Here is a 17538-nt window from a genome sequence, read left to right on the forward strand (position 1 = left end):
CAAAAATTGGAAAAAAGTGGCAAAAATGGGCAAAAAAGTAGGAAAAAAGTGGTATGTAATTGCAAAACGTTGTTTAAATGGATGAAAAGTGGCAAAAAATGGTGAAAAAGGGCAAAAAGTTCTCCTTTTGTAAGGTTTTCTGGGGGAATAATATTTAAAATTAAGACATTAAAGAGCCACAAAGAATCGCAAAAGAGCCACAGGTTGATTATCACTCATCTAAGTCCTTGGTATCTAATCTGGTGTCTAGGGCCTCCCATTGCCAGGATAGAACTCAACAAACTTTAGGTTTCGGAAAGAAACTCAACTAGAACTATACTCAGTAAAATTTGACTGGGAAATAAAGGACACCAGTTTAGCTCAGTCTGTGGAGCAATTGCCAATGTACAGTTCTAGTCCCTGATGCACTGGTTGTAGGTTTGGGTCTCAGTCCATGCTCATGTTTAATATGTGTCTTTCCCCACTCTCTCTCCCTCCATGTTTCATGTCTCTCTGCTGTTGTTCTATGATAATGAAGGCAAAAAACCCTAAAATATTTCTAAATAAAGGGGTGGAAGTGAACTCCACAGAACAACTTAAAACACATGAAAGACATGATACTAAAGTTAAAATGACTAGTGATGATATGAATCGATATTGATAGTTGCACATTATGGAAACAGTTATAGAAACAGCATTGTGATAGTACAAGATATTTTCATGGTATAGTTGTGTGGGTTCAAAAAAAAGAGAAATAAATAATGTTCACTTTGAATTTTCTCCTTTACTAAAAGTACTACATATTACAATTATGTTTTTGTGCTTTATTTTTTCAAAGGTTAGAGATTATTTTAAATGACAGTGACTGATGCCAGAATCTGTTTTTTGTCAGATTTTCCCATCCCCAGGGCGAAGTTTTCCCACCATGGATCTTCCATTCACAAGGTGACTTCTCTAACCTTTAAACTGTCCACACGCCTCTAAATGAGAATGTGACACTGCCTTTGCTATTTGATTTAGCTGTGAATGGAAATAAGACTGAAATCTTATATCACCAAGATGCTCAGACTGGTTTCCTTCACTTGTTCTGCTCTCATGTCACGTCCCAAGATTTATTTCCATCCTGCCATCCTCGACATGAACCCACATTTCCCATCAACACAGACTGATTCTGACTCACATCTTTTCACACGAGAGTCTTATATAAATGGGTGGTCACCTTCCTGTAAGAAATGCTTTTAACCAAAAGCTTCCATTAGATTTTTTTCTTTTTTTGGGCTTATCCATTATAAGAATGTATCACTACACAGCATGCAAGCTGTATGATATAAAAGCCAAGGTGCATTGCACCAGACAGATGTCATTTTCATCAACAGTTTGACATCATTGGATATTTTTTTGTATAAAGTAAGTAAACCTGTTGAAGTCATAGATTGTAGAAAATATAGAACAAAGCCTGAGTGACATGCATTTGGTTACTCAAGGGGGCTGGTTACTAAAGCCAATCTGTAAGCCTCCTGAAAAACAGCTGCTATGTGCTAGCTTACAGTTTTAGCTGCCAAGCCCTAACTATGCATAAATAGATATCTGTTTTTCAAACTAAAGCAGCCAAGACCTTTCTTAGAGCACCAATCTCCACCTGTTGAGGGGCTGAAGCACAAGAGACTCCTTCTTTATGTTTGTTTATAAGCCTCTGAGGTTGCTGCTTAGTTGAAATATTGTCAAACATTTAAAAAAATATCTTATCAGTGAGTTGAAAACTACAAAAACTGAAAACAGCCAGGCTTCCAGTGAAACTAAGGGTCAGAGGCATGCCTGTTTTTGGGTTGTTTGTCTGTTCATCTGTCTGTACATCCGTCGTCTGGCAATTCGTTATATCGTGATATCTTAGGAGCACTTTACAGCATTTATTCTCAAAGAGAGGCCTGTGGACCCTAGGGAGTTCCCGAAGCAGTGACAGGGGGCGTGACAATTAACAAAAACAATGTAAAAGTAAGTACAGCAAATTCTGTGAGAAGCCCTTCGGGTAAATATAGAGCTAACAATGGATCTACACCAGACAGCATAGCAACTAAAACACAGACATTAAATGTGACAGGTCATTTCTTGCAATTAGCTTCACCTGTACAATGGTTGGTATTAGAGAGAGAGCCAGACTCCTTCCTTTTGCCGCATCTTACCTGCATTAGGCAGTTTTTTCCGCTTAAACTGACATATGTATTGGTGTTGATGTATATTATAAGTAGTGGTCAAGTTAGTTCAGTTCAGGTCAGGTCAGGTATAGGCATATGCAGGCACTTTGCTGTATCAGGCCCTGTACTGCTCTGACCTCCTGATGGCCATCGTCCACCAGGCCCATGTTCTGTCTCTCCAGGTGTGTTTCGAAACTGCCCCTCCCCTAAAATCTGGATCAGGCCTGGAAAAGAACTCCAGGTGCCTGTAGCTGCCTCTCCTGTATCCAGCAGCTAACCCTTTGTCAATGCCAAAATAAGATGAAAAGATTTGGGAACTAATGCTTTAAGGGATTTTTGTCAGACTTTGCACAAATGTCTACTCTGACTCAGTGGAGGTTATGTGATCGGCAGGGTTTGTTTGTTTGTTTGTTTGTTTGTTTGTTTGTTAGCAACATAACTCAAAAAGTTGTGGACGGATTTTGATGACATTTTCAGGAAATGTCAGAAATGGCATAAAGAAGAACTGATTAGATTTTGGGAGTGATCTGGATCACTGTCTGGATCCAGAATTTTTTTAAAGGATTCTGGGAGATAGGGCTAATGGCAGAGGTCTGTGCTCTCCGAGTGCTTTTCTAGTTTGAAATATTATTTCCCCAGAAAACCTTTAAAAGTAAAATTTTACCTCAAAAATCATCCACTGCAAGTAATATTTATCAGTTTGTTTCTCATTCTTACACAGTAGACTTTAGTTGTCAACCTCTATTTATGTCTGCATATTTCCATTGCCCTTATTTGCAGTTTTTTGCTACTTTATTTCCATTTTTACTGCTTTTGGCCAATTTTTGACACTTCTATCCAGCTGTTTGCAATATTTTGTATCTTTTCTTTACCTTTTTTGCCACTTTTTGCCCGTTTAAGCTGCCTTTTGCAATTAAATGCCACTAACTTCCCATTTTGCCACTCTTTAATGCTTTTTGCCCATTTTTCCCACCTTTATTCTCTCACTTTTCACTCATTTTTCTCCATGTTTTTGCCACTTTTGGACCATTTTTGCCATCTGCAACTCATTTTTTTGTCACTTTTTGTCCATTATTGTCACTTTCTTCCCTTTGTTGCCACTTTTCTCCCAGTGTTTGCTGCTTTCAGCTCATTTTTCCCACCTTTTGCTGATTTTTGCCCATTTTTGCCACTTTTAACTCATTATTTAGTTGCTCCCCAACCTATTCTGCCACTTTTCTCCCAGTGTTTGCCAATTTTTGACCATTTTTGCCACATTTAACTTATCTTGATTGCCCCTTTTCACCACTTAGATTGTGGCTCTTGCAAATGTATTTTTCAACAATTTGGCTCTTTGGTTGAGCAGGGTTGAGTAACACTGACCTTCACCAATAAAGGAAGAAGATTCCTATCAAGTACACTACTTTCACTGGTGGGTTGAGGTATTATACTTTGCCGAATCACCACCTTGTGGAAGTCGTTTTATTGATTTTTTTACTCTTGATTCTGGGATAAATGCCTAAAATAATTGCAACTACACTCACTCTCTACCTGAGAAACAAAAACAATGTTTCCTAAAATGTGTAGGCTAACTCAGATAAGATTGTCGGTTCTCTATACTCTGATACTTTTTGTACTTGTGCTTTACGGTCTGTTATTTTAAGAATCAGTGGTTTAGGCAAACTTTGAAAAAACTAAGACTGATGCTCAGGAGAGGAAAAAAATCAATCCAAAACTGAAAGCAAACCTCTGCATACTGTCTCAGTTGAACAAATATGTCTTGAAAATTGAAAGTACCCAATAATGCTGCCTAGGGCGTTTATTTATTTATTTTTTTTTATATCCTTGGTATTTAAACAGGTATTGTTGTTGTCAGATTTTTACAGGAATCATATCAAAGTTCAGTCAAAGTACAATCAAAGGATCAGATATGGAACTTTCCCATGTGTGTGCATCATAGAGAAGCTTATATGGTCTTGGTCAAAACTGATTATTCATCAGAAATTCAGGATTTAAGTTCAAAATATCCAAAGTAATGGTTTCAGGAAAGGAAGTGCAGCTGTTGCATCATGTTGCTTTTCTTCCATCCCCCTCCTCCTCCAGGCAGCTAAAGGAAGAAAAAAGCCACCGCAATTAAGGCTGAATTTACCTCGGAGCAGCCCACTCTGCATGTTGGAAGAGTGACCCTCCACGCTTCTTATCCTCCAACACAGATGAGTGGGTGGGACGCATCCCGGTTTATTCTCAGAGCTCCTTCCATCATGCAGCTCATCTCTGAGGATACACAGCTCTCATGAAGTGAGAAATTAAACTCTCATTTGACCCGTAATTAGCTTATCGAGCATTAAGAGCGTGGAGGAGTCAGAGTGTTTCTTCTCTTAAATGTCTCTGTGCCAAGAAAGCTGACAGATACCACATACACCTATTTTTAGCTCTTTGGCCAACAACGCCACAGTAAATGGTAATTACAGACTTGGATACCATTATTCGCACTCTGTGAACACACTGATAAATAATATGATGTTATGGGAATTTCAAGCTATTTTTTAAAAAAATTTCAGATGTTATTTAGACCTTTTTCAGAGACACTCACATATTTTATAATTTAACAGAAAATTTAAGGTCTAAATTAGAGGCATGATAAACAGTGTAAATGTATGAATTTATTGTCCCATAACACTAAAAATGACACATTTCCTTTCTTTCCCAGATGCCTTTTGCTGCCCATGGATTGATTAAAGGAGTCACAGTTGTTTTCTTACAGATAGCAGTGTGAACATCAGTGCTACCTTCAGTTTGTTGTCTACATAAACAGTTAAGGTAAGACATTTATCTTTAGTTTTGTACTTTTGATTGTAGAGTTGTTGTTCTGAAACATGTCCAGGACCTTGTTGAACTTTTTTGGAGATGATGGAATTGCATTTATTTAGCCTCTCTGTTGCTGATAATCATATGTGTTGCAAAATACAGTGTATGAGATGCAATCTAAATATCTGTCTTCCCATACAAAAAGCTGGATGTGCAGTTCATTATAAATTACAGCATAAGTTTTAGGCCAAAAAAATTTTTGGGCCAAAAATTGAGGCTGCAGTAAAGCATAGCTTTGGTGAGAAAGCTGCCTCATCGGGCAGGGAGAAAGACTGACACAACCCTGGTGGTGCTCTGGGTGTCTGTGCTTATTACCATTGGCATGGGAAAATAATCTAGTGAAAAAATAACAAAGCCCACACCTTTAGGGTGGAGTAAGGGATGAGTGTGTCGAGTAGGCATGGCCAAGGCTACTGTAGTAGGGTTGCCACAAGCCCCTGGTCATGCTATGGAAGTCTAGGGGTTGGAAACTGCCTGTGGTCTCCAGGCATTTGAAATAAATCTTGTGACATTGCAGAAGCTTATCGAAACAATGTCACAGCGAATGCGTGCTGTAGTCAAAGCTAACGGCGGTCCCATGAAATATTAGAGTGTGTGACCTCTTTTTGGTGGCGACTTTTTTTTGGCCAGGCAGTGTAGCTGGAGGGTGGCCCAGATTCAAGTACACTTGACCGAAATTTTGGCACCATTTGGTCAGTTTTAAAGCAGTCATACCACTCTCACACCATGTCCAAGTCTGCACTTTACGAGGGAGATATAAGTACAATTTTGCCCAATTACTGGACATTTGTGAGTGAGTGCAGTTGTAAAGTCAATTGTTAATGTCTCCTGTTGCTTCAAAAGCCATCATATCCCTTTATTATGGGTCCATTTTATCCTCTGAGCTGCACAGTAGATGGGGAAGTTGGTAGAGGGCCGTTGTTGGTGTCTTAATAAAAAACATCCGTAGTAGCAGGATGGACTCCATTTGCTTCCATGGTTGCTTCTTCCTTTTCCTTGGCACTCTGGAAACTAGCATTAGACCTTGGTCTATTGTGTCAGACTTTGTACATATGCAAGTATTATTAGGTGCAGAATGATGCTACAAATGTGAAAGGAGGAGATGGGAGAGGGGGTAAATGCGCCTGAGCACAGTACAAAACAGTTGTGCCAAATGTGAATATGTTCTAAACCTGTTTTTCCTCTCCTCAAAACTGTCTACATCTTATAAACCAGTTCAGTTTATATTTCAGATTTTACAGGGCTATCATCAGCTACTTTTATTATGATATAATACAAATATTAAATTCATCTGTGTATTTAAGTATGAAAAGTAACACAACAACAGAGTAGAAATACAAGTCTTTTCAGAGTGAGATTAAACAGCAGCACCATAGCCAAACTTTCATATTGATTCTGCAATTATATAATACTGATAGCAAATCTTCCCTTCTTTTTTATGAATATCCAACATTTTCATGATAAATAAATGTCCAAAAATTTGAAATAGTGTATTACACCCCTTTTAGGGCCCCTGTGTTTTTATACCAATGTTTTGTTTTGTTTTTTGGAAACTCCACATGGCACTTTTAAGGTTATGTGGCTGTTTTTGTGTGTTTGTGTGTGCACACTTGTGCGTATGTGATCTCTATTTCAGTGATCAAGGTTGGAGGGCAGTGAAATCAAGTGGGAGTGCCAGGAGTTGTGTGTACATGCAAAGACATGCCTGATTGATTGCATAAGAGTGAAAGAAGAAACCTCTGACCCCAACCAGATATGGCTCCACTGAATCACGGACGTAAATTACAGCCTGTTCCTCCGTGTTTATCAAAGCCTGGCTCCCTTATTCCTCCACGGCTACTTTGACTTGATTTATCTGTACAACAAACGGGCATTGAGTGGATTTTAATTGTTAAATCAACCCTTGGTTAGTGACGGTATCATAGAGAGATACACCAAAAACTGTCTGCTTTAGAAGAAAAGTTTTACTGTTGGTATCAACAGGAACGTTTTATTTGTCTGCCAGTTAAATAAGTGTTGTCCCATGTGACAAATGAAAACCCTGAAAAGAGAAAAAAAAAAGGTGCAACTCAGAATCAAGATTGCTTCAATTGTATTTGGTGGAAGACAAGAAGAGGTCAGTCAGAAATTTCTGTCCATGAAAAAAGAAAGAGTTCTGCTTTGCTGAATTACTAACACTGATTTTTTTTTTTAATAGCTATCCATACTTAGCCTCTATTTGGCCTTTAAGACCTTAAAATCCTCCAAAATAAAGTTTATGTATTTACAACATCATCCTGACAAATGCACAAATATGAATCATTCCTCCATCTGAAAGATCCTTTAGATGAAAATAGAAGAGAAACAACCATTTGTTTTCTAGAACAACCCTATTCCCATTTATTCAGCACAAGTCAGCGAGATAAAAATACAAATGTGTTGAACTCTGCTGAAAATGCAGTCTGGTGAATAAGTTAACCCACATGGAGCTTTACTGAGAGGAATGGGGAGAACAAAATAATTCATCTCACCTGGGAAAAGTGAAACAGTCTGACCTAATATCGCCTGTACCTGCCCTATAACAAGACAGAAAAAGAGGATAATGCCACCGGCTGAGGACAGAGAAAGTCATCATTAACTGTTATATATTCAGTAGAACCATATTATTAAGTGCACATAACCAAGGTCATTTGGTAGCCTGTGTTAAGAAAATAGAGATTATTTTAAGAATAGTCCTATGTGTGATCCATGAGTCGGTCAGACAGAAACTAGGATGCAAACCTGCTTCCAACAACGCTGGGCACGTCTGCAGAAAAACACAGTTATAATAAACATTGAGCTTTTGACTGCTTGCTGATGCTGGTACAGATTGCAACACTGTAACAATGCATAAATTAGATTTAAACCAAAGAATTTCTTTGCACTAGATGTATTTAGGACCAGGCTGTTAGATAGGACATTATGATGTATGTAAGTTCAGAAGTAAGACTTTTTTCTTGTTTAAAGAGCAAGTTTCAAGCATTACAAAGGGAGTTGTGTATGGCTTTTGAACGAGTAATTTAAGATAATAAGCTTGGAGATGGGGATGCATGATATTATCAGCATATCAGCAGTCATAGAAATATTTGCTGGTATTTGCAACCAATATGTTGTCTTAAGGGGCTGCACGACGGCACAGGGGTTGGGGCTGTTGCCTTATAGCAAGAAGGTTCCTGGTTCGCTTCCCGGTCACGGCCTCTCTGTGTGGAGTTTGCATGTTCTCCCTGTGCATGTGTGGGTTCTCTCCGGGTACTCCGGCCTCCTCCCACCACCAAAAAAACATTCTCATTAGGTTAATTGGTGACTCTAAAGTGCCCGTAGGGGTTAGTGTGAGCATGCCTGGTTGTCTCTCTCTATATGTCAGCCCTGTGATTGACTGGAGACTAGTCCAGGGTGTACCACGCCTCTCGCCCAATGATCGCTGGGATAGGCTCCAGACCTCCTGCAACCCCCAATGGGATAAGTGATATAGAAAATGGATGGATGGATACTGGCTTAAATATCAGCTGTGTATAGGAAGGCTAAGTCTTTTGACTTTATGACTAATAGTTGGTTTTAAGGGTTTGTTTCGGTTTTATATCCATCAACACTGCTGATAATTATTCTCAAACTTTCTACTAGAAGTTGGCAGAGCTTTAACATTAATTCACTTAATGGCAAAACGAGGTTTCTCATGTTTTTCAGCAGTCTTTTGTGAGGCTAGCCAAAGTGGGAAGGAGCAGGACTTATCAAATGCTCATGAGTTAAACATTTTTTATGCAATGCTGAGAAAGAGTCACAACTGACAATCTGTCAGGTGTTTCCTACTGGCTAAATTTAAAGACAGAAATGAATATTTTTTTCCTGATAAAGGGCTAATGATTTATAATTCATCATTAAGTCTCTTTCCCTGTTTTAAACTCTACCTTGTCCTGTTTATCTCCCATAAGCACATGCAGCCCATACGTCAATGTGTGAAGACAGCTAACCAAGTCCTCCACTTTCATTGTACAATATATGATATTTAAGAGTCCTATGACCGACACAAATCATTGAAATTATATTCCAGAGCTGATGTACATCCCTGTTTTTCCATCTAAACATGGAGAAATATCCCTAAGGTTTACTTTTCTCACTTTTACATCTCTCCATGCTCAAGTTTAGTGCTCAATATAAGAGGACTGTTAGCATCTACAGATATTCTCACTATGAAGATTTTCCCAAAATGTTCATACAAAACTAGACTACTTCCATGCACTTTTTGACTATGATCCTCTGCAGATTGAAACAATGCAGTTCTGTTTGGATTTGGAAAAGCTCTGTTACGTCCTCATGAAAACAAAAAGGTGAATCTGATGAGAAACGTTCAAGTTTAAACCATGTTTGTGTGATGGAAATCATTTCCAGTGTCTCCACCTGCAGCAGAAATGTCTTTGGTTTGTTCCTCATGCCAAAAGAATGACAGTCATAGGAGTCTTCCCATAATGCTTTACCGCATCGAAAAAACAAACAAGAGCCAAAAGTTAAATCTCTGATTCTTTAGGGTTGGATGTTTGATCCCGTCTGGGAGTCGCCTGCTCATTTGATGAGTCAGACGAGCACTTCCTGTCTTTGTCCGTATCTTCCTCATCCTCCTCATCCCTGCTAATGAAGGCCAGCTCATTCTCGTAGCAGAAGGAGTTGGCGCCGGATGTTGGGAATTTTCTCTCCTCCATGTCCTTGGCGCTGCATCTGGGGGTGGATGGAACCTCGAATGTTTTGTGGAAGTAGGCGTAGTCTATCCTGTACTGGCTCTTCTCCTCAAAGATGATGGGCTCAAAGCGGTGACCCCACAAGATCTCTGAGGCCAAATACGAGCTGCGTGCCTGTGTCGTCATTGCTGTGGCTTCCACCAAGCCTTCAAGTATGATCACTATTTCAAAGTCTGATGTCTCCAGGTCTTGTTTACTGATGCCGAACAGCGGGCTTTCTTCATCGATCTCATGTATTACGGTGAGAGGGGCTACAAGAAACAGGCGGTCTGTCCCTTTATCGTAGCCGACGTTCATGTCGATTTGATCCAGCGGGATGTACTCCCCTTCCTCCGTGAAACGAGGTTTGACCAACTGAGCTCGCACATGAGCTTCAACAATGTGGCTCTTCCTCAAATTAGCAACCCTGAACATGAGGCACAGTTTCCCGTCACGTAAAGCGATGACTGCGTTGTGACTGAACAGAAGAGTCTCTGCTCGCTTTTTGGGCCTCGCCATCTTTGCCATGATTGCACCGATCATGAAGGCATCAATGATGCAGCCCATGATGGACTGAAAGACCACCATGAAGACAGCAGCTGGGCATTCCTCTGTAACACAGCGAGCACCGTACCCGATGGTGGTCTGGGTCTCAATGGAGAACAGGAAAGCAGCCACAAAGGTTCTGACCTGTGTGACACATGGAACAAAACTTTCATCATCTGTTGGACGGTCCATGTCCCCGTGTAGGAGCCCAATCACCCAGAACGCCAAGCCAAAGGTAAGCCAGGACACCACGAACGCCAGGCTGAACATCAGGAACATGTACCTCCAGCGGATGTCCACACATGTGGTGAAAATGTCCGAGATGTACCGCTGGGACTTCTCGTCCATGTTGGAGAAATGGATGTTGCATTGACCGGTTTTGTTGACAAACCTGCTGCGGTATTTACGCCTGGTGTGAATCTTTCCATTGCCGAAGCTGCCCACGGCTGGCATGGTGCTGAGTCTTAGGCCTTCTTCTTCACAGGACAGGAAGCTGTGGTGGTGGTGGGCCCGTCCCACACTCATGCCTCGGTGGGGCAAGCCAAGCGGCTTCAAACAGCCCGGCTCATATGAATCTGACCAGGCTCATAGGAAGGCTTACAGTGTCGTCCAAAACAAACCCACGGTCGACTTTAACAGAGAAGTGAGGTGTAGAAAAAGTGTTCTGTAAAAGAAGGAAAGAACAAGTAAATAGAATCTATTCTCTGCAACATGTGGTTTCAGCACAGGGAAAGTACATCACCTGAAAATGTAATATCCATTACTTTAAAAGTGATTAAACACATCAGCGCTGCTCCATTAATCACTGTTTCATTGTTATTGTGACAAGAAAAGGAATAAATCTGCAAAAATCTGAATTAATTTCAGCGAAAGAAAACCTTTTTTTTCTTAACAAGGCTGCTTTTTGATTAAGCACAAACATTTTACAGATTGGATCTGGATAAAATGGCCGTGCTTACACTAAGGCTTTATTATACCAGAATTCTAAACTTTGGTATTAAAATTTATCAGTATCAATATGTTTGATACCACAATAACAAAAAGGAAGTCCTAGCACCCAGTATTGGGCAGTGTCTGGCTTTTGATGATCAAAAACTGCAGGCAAACTCCCGCGATGTCTATATAATATATCAGCCATAAATGTACACCTGTTACATCAGGTATAGTTGCTGTCTAGGGGTGCTACACACTCAGGGAGGCCCAATCTGAGCTTTGATCATTAGAATGAAGCTCCAAAATGTAAAATAAATACCAGACTGTCTACTCCCATGCCCCTCTCTCTGAATTTACTGCAAAAACAGAAAATTGTATGAAAATAAGCTCTGCTCTCTCTGTAATACTGCATCTTCTTTGTTTGTTCATGTAATATGGGCCTTAGATACAGACACACTTTATGTTTAAAAATAACTGAAATATGACTGTACGATTCAAATGATGATTCCCCATGTTTAAGCATGAACCCAATGCGTTTATCTGAAATACTTTGTTCACATTGTAGCATATACATCACTGCTAAACCAGTGCTATAGATTTCTTCATGTATACTTAGAAAGCATACATTTGACTTTCTGTCCCTCCTTTTTCCTTTACTCCTGCATGGCTGAAAACACTCTTTCTAGAATCCGTGTTTCTCTGATCAACACGGTACAGAAATAGCAGCTAATCCAATGCCCTGCCATTTTGATGTGACGTATTTTCTGTTTCCTCCAGCTGGCACGACGATTAGAGTCACTGGAGAGCTGAGAGGAGGCTGTGATTCCCCCGAGAGGCTGGACTGGAAAATAATATGAGATGAAGAAGAGAGGCAGAATATTGGCCTCAGCCTCAGACACTAATGGTCTCATGGATGAGAACCAAACGAACTGCATCAGGCACATTAATTTGAAACAATACTCAGTCCTAACCAGCTCCAACTGCAGCTTTCAGCTCTGTGATTTTAGGGGAAAAATCATTCCATATTACAGACAAGCCTGATATTTAATTCTGCATTTCTACGGTAGTTCAAGCTCATTGCTCATTAAATTTCTTTAGAAAAGTATTAATCCATTTTGGCTCACTTGCTCTGTGAGATCTGAACCATCGAGTGATTGTCCAAAAATTCAGTTTCTTTAAATCTAGAGTCATTGTTTAACCATATTTAAAAAAGGTAAGAGAAACAGAATAATTAAAGGACATAATACCATGACTGCCAGTGTTAACATGTTGAGGAGATACTATTGAATTACAAAAATGATGATAATGGATGGTTAGATATGTGTTCTGTAAGATGTAAGCTAAATACAGATGTAAAGATTGTCCTCACAATGAATGATGGCAACTCAGAACAAAAATTTTAACCATCTAGTGGTGCCAAAGGAAAAACTAGCAGCTTAGCAAAGTTAAAAATACTTTCTTCAAATGTCCTTGGATCATAAGCATACTGAAATGCTGAAAAATATCAAAACAGGTTAATTTTTGGTCCAAAAGTCCCTTTAAAAGTTGTCTAACACATAAAAACATTAGTGACACATATTTAAATTTAAAATAGTCTAAATTTTACTTAAGCAACGGTCTGATAACAATGCTGAATGTTAAGGTTGGAAAAATAAAGTGTGGTTATCACTGCTAAACTTTATTATCAACCCTATTTTCTTACAGCCTCGTTTTGACCTAAGACCTGAAGTTCAGCTCTATGTAATTGATAAAGAGCTGTTGCTTTTAAGGATGCCTAACACCTCTTTTTCTGTGTATTATTTCACAGGATAATCCTCCTGACTGATGGAACTTTGCTCATGAGTGGTGAAATCTGGCTCTGCCTCTCCATCGCTGCAGAGCCAGGGAATCAGAAAACAACATGTCAGTTCAAGGTCAGCACTAGGTAACACACTGTTTCTGTTGGTTTTGACATTCACAGATCTTTTATCATTCTTGATGATGCTACCATCAGAGCTAGAAAATGTGATGAGGAAAAAAAATGCCACCGTAACATTATACTATTGAGTTAGAAGTAGAAAGGGAGAGGTGTGGGCTGTCTGCAGCACTGTAGTGTCACATTAATGTTAAAAGCCAGGACAACATTGCCAGTGGTTGATCAACGTTCAGTAGCATAGACAGTAAAAACACATCACAGATGTGCTCCTGTGATATGTAAGGTCTGCTTTACATATTTTACAAGCAGTCTTTCTTTCTGAACTGTCAAGAGTGAAATATTCCCAGACTTTTGAAGTTTATGGGTGTACAGATGTTGCATGAGGCACTGCCATTTTTCTCCGTTGTTCTTTTCCTGTCTGTTGATCACTGTTGAGCATGTGCAACTCTCAACAGAGATAGTATGAATGACAGATGGCTCACTCCCAAGCATCTCAGCTTGAGGAAACAATGTTTTGCAAGTGCAATAGCAACACGCTGTATGAAAAAAAGGTGTGCGGACGCAGCAAACAATAAAGGTGGAAGAAAAAATTGACACAGCATAGTATTGTGATAATTTGTCTGATGATATATTGTATCGTCTCATCCACCAAGTATTGATTTTTTGAAAATTAGTTCTAATATGAACTGAAATCTATGATAATGGAAAAATATGTGGAAAAATGTTTGTCTAGTGATTTTTGCAGAGGTGAGTTCGGCAGAGGTGACTGTCATAGAGCAGGAGAAAGTTAGTACTACAAACATGGCAGCACCAGGGGAAGGACATTAGGAATGCAAGCAGGGCCAAATGACATGGACATGACACATGAGGTTTGCAAGAAGTGCTACATGGAAATAAGGTACTGCAGAAATACGACAAACATGCGGAATCAACTAAAAAGTTTTAAAAAATGGTATCGATCACAATGTATGGTTATGCAATACTCACTGTATTGTAAAATGTTTAAAATCACAGTAATATCGAATCGTGACCCAAGTATCATGACAATATCATATCCCTATTGGACACAACAGATATACACTGCCTGGCCAAAAAAAACATTGTCACCTTGATTTAACTAAGGAAATAGGTACAAGCCTCCTATTGGATAATTACTGCATGGGCGATTATCTTTCAGCTGGCAACAAGTTATTTAACCCCAGCTGATGCAATGAGTAACTTCTCATTTCTTAAACAATGGATTTTTTTCTTCCCTAATGGCACGGGCATATTCCAAGATGACAATGGCAGGATTCATCGGGCTCAAATTGTGAAAGAGTGGTTCAGGGAGCATGAGACATCATTTTCACACATGGATTGGCCACCACAGAATCCAGACCTTAAACCCATTGAGAATCTTTGGGATTTGCTGGAGAAGGCTTTGCACAGTGGTCAGACTCTCCCATCATCAATATTAAAATTAATGCAACACTGGATGGAAATAAATCTTGTGACATTGCAGAAGCTTATTGAAACAATGCCACAGCAAATGTGTGCTGTAATCAAAGCTAACGGCTGTCCAACGAAATATTAGAGTGTGTGACCTTTTTTTGGTGGCGACTTTTTTATTAGCCAGGCAGTGTATATCGCTAAATGATTTCTGTAAATGCCACGTAATTTGACCAATGGCTGATGTTTGTAAACATGACTGATACAGATGTTGAACTGGTTCATCTGTACATCCCTAGGAGAAACTGGTTTGAGTAGTCAGACAGCCAGAAAGGACTTATAAGTTCAAGTGCATCTTTAAAATGTTACATGTTCCATTCAAAATTAAAAATAAGGATGCACAAGATGGGGTTTTTGCATTCATATCTAATATGCCAGTAATCCCAGACTCATTTTAACAGATACCAGTGCAAACACATTTTTATTGTGAAGAATAACAAAGTCAGTTCTCTGGCCATAAACAATGACGTGATCATGTCACAGTTTAAATGACTCAGATATCCATTACAAAGCTTGGAATCAAAAACAGAATTTAGAATAGAATTTTACTGAAAACTGGTACTAAGATTAAAACATCTTTTTTTTCACACAAAAATAAAAGGGTAAATGAATCAAATGTTTTGCAAAAATATACATTTTTTTACTTGGTTTATAGTTTGTGCATGATGGTCTCACATCTGTATTAAGAGAATAAAATGTTTCTTCATTTTAAATCCTTAGCACTTTATTATGGGTGATATATTTTGGTTTATAAAGGCCTCATAATATGAACTGATCTGTGTTATTTTGTATCTACTCTTGCTGTGCTCCTCTCATCTGTCTCTCGTGTTTTAGAGCGGTCTAGTGTCACTTTCATCCCCTTAAAATGTTGTACCGCGATGCATGATGCTAAACATTACTGGACAAGTGACCATCAGTTGTTCACTACTCTTCACAATGCATTGTGGGATATGTTGAGTCTACTATATAGTGTATAAATGCAGACAACACTGCAACATGATGTTTCCACTGGTGAACACAGCTCCAGTCTCTCCAGTACTCTGGGTAATTTTAATAACTGTTATGAATTACAGCAGGTTTGAGGGTGGTTCCCTGAGACAATCCTGACAAAGAGCTTGAAATAAAAAAAAATATATTTTTAATTTTAAAATTCAAAGTAGCTGTAGCTTAAACTTCAGTCCTTAGAGCACACTATCAGCCGAGGTTCACCCACTGATTCTGCTTTTTATTTGTGCAAAATTATTCATGCATTTTGCTGATATGTAGGGCCGATATAGCGGCTGTAAGTATCAGCAGAAATGTTCATATCTGAGATACCAATGTTTAACCCTTCGAGCTATTATTTTCAGATACCAGTATCTAATCAACAATAGTGTGAATCCCTATGACAAACTGTATTGGATGTCTGTTTTGCTGCTGTAGTATCAAACAGGTTTCTGAGGGGTCAAACTTTTACTAGAATGGCACTGAAACTTTATTATTCCAGTGCTGTGATGACCATTTTTATTTTTATACAGAAAAAAGACATATACTTATTATCTATATCCATCCAATTTAAAAACATGTTTTTTCAGTCATATTGCCCAGCCCTAATGCATATGTGTCTGGGTCTGTTACACCATAGTTGCCGTTCATCAATGCTCTAGTTGCTAGGAAGCAGGATGAGTGTCCAAAGGATATTAATATCTAATATTTAGTGCGATGGCTCCTCAGCTCTCTCAGGAGCCACACTCTGCCTGCTTAGCTGTGATCTGAGTGCCAGAGCAGACTTTAGTTGAACTATTCTTATTAAATTTATTTAAAATTGAGCAAAAACACCCAACAAGTCAAAGAATCTGATTTTGTCTTTAGGGTTATGATTGTCAAATCACATTTAACTTACCTTGTATGCAGGGTTCCCAGTAAATGTTGATTTTCCACTTTTGTTTCCTTCTATATCTTCAAGCTTTTAAACCAAACTGCTTCATATTTCTCCTCAGGCGTCCTTTAATTTTTCTCTTCTGCTATGGGTCGAACCACTCTTTACTCCTGAGACAGAGAAGTAAACGTCCACAGTGTACCATCATGTCTTTGCCTCTGAGTTTTAACGCCTCTTTTCCCTCTCAGAAAAGGAAGCATTACAATAAAATCCTCCAGAGTTAGAGCTCGATTGATATCCAGTTGGTCAGAAACAAAAGGAGTCAGAAAATCACTTGAGTAAAGCTGTAAGTCATAGATTTGACCCTCAAAATAGCACCGTGACTTGATCAAGCTATGCCAAATTAAATGTGTGTTGGACTCACGTGGCCCACAGGGTCCAATCCAATCAAAAATCAATTCCTCAAAGCTTATTTTAGAGTCATGTGCAGTCGACAGTCTCACACTTTCTTGGTAGATCTGCTATCTGATCTTGCTCTGCTGCAGATCCCACTCTGTATCCCACATCCAGTGAACTATTGCTCACTGCTCGGCTCTCGTCCTCCCCCTCCCTCTCACCGTGTCACTGTAGAAACTTGGCATTTAGAGACTACATGCTTCTCCCAGACCAAGTGTTGCACCACTGCTGGTCAACAGAGCTTGGGTTAAAGGAACCAGCTGTTATATTCAGGACTGTTGTGGACTTGAGAGATCACCAAGGCACAAATGTGTTGAGTGGATTCCTCTGATGCCAAATCATTTGTCCTATTTAGTATTTCATATATTAACATATTATTTCCATAAGAACTGACAAAAACACACCCCTCTGAATAAATATTCTGTGAAAACATCCGTTTTTGTTGGCAACAGCCATGGACTGGAGGATTTATGTTTTTAGGTAGTCCATCTGTGTGTAGGTCCAGACCATGAGGAATTTTGATAATTATGTAGCACAAACATCCTCTTTGACCCAAGGATGATCTGATTTAATTTATCAAGGTCAAAGATGAAGGTC

The 17538-nt window shown here is 39.2% G+C and overlaps 1 protein-coding gene across 1 annotated transcript; it reads right to left on the bottom strand.

The window, feature by feature from the left end:
* Positions 1-8408: 8408 nt before the first annotated feature.
* Positions 8409-17029, bottom strand: kcnj12b (potassium inwardly rectifying channel subfamily J member 12b). Its single transcript, XM_041778376.1, has 2 exons — positions 16510-17029; positions 8409-10955 (listed from the first exon to the last, which is right to left on the bottom strand). The coding sequence occupies exon 2, from the start codon at positions 10814-10816 to the stop codon at positions 9539-9541; it is 1278 nt and encodes a 425-aa protein (XP_041634310.1). The 5' UTR covers positions 10817-10955; positions 16510-17029; the 3' UTR covers positions 8409-9538.
* Positions 17030-17538: the final 509 nt, after the last annotated feature.

Source organism: Cheilinus undulatus, linkage group 21, assembly GCF_018320785.1.
Source record: "Cheilinus undulatus linkage group 21, ASM1832078v1, whole genome shotgun sequence".
In the NCBI taxonomy this organism is placed as follows: Eukaryota; Metazoa; Chordata; class Actinopteri; order Labriformes; family Labridae; genus Cheilinus; species Cheilinus undulatus.

Bases quoted from the DNA above. Each gene is read 5' to 3' on its own strand.
- kcnj12b (XM_041778376.1), bottom strand. From the start codon at position 10,816: ATGAGTGTGGGACGGGCCCACCACCACCACAGCTTCCTGTCCTGTGAA.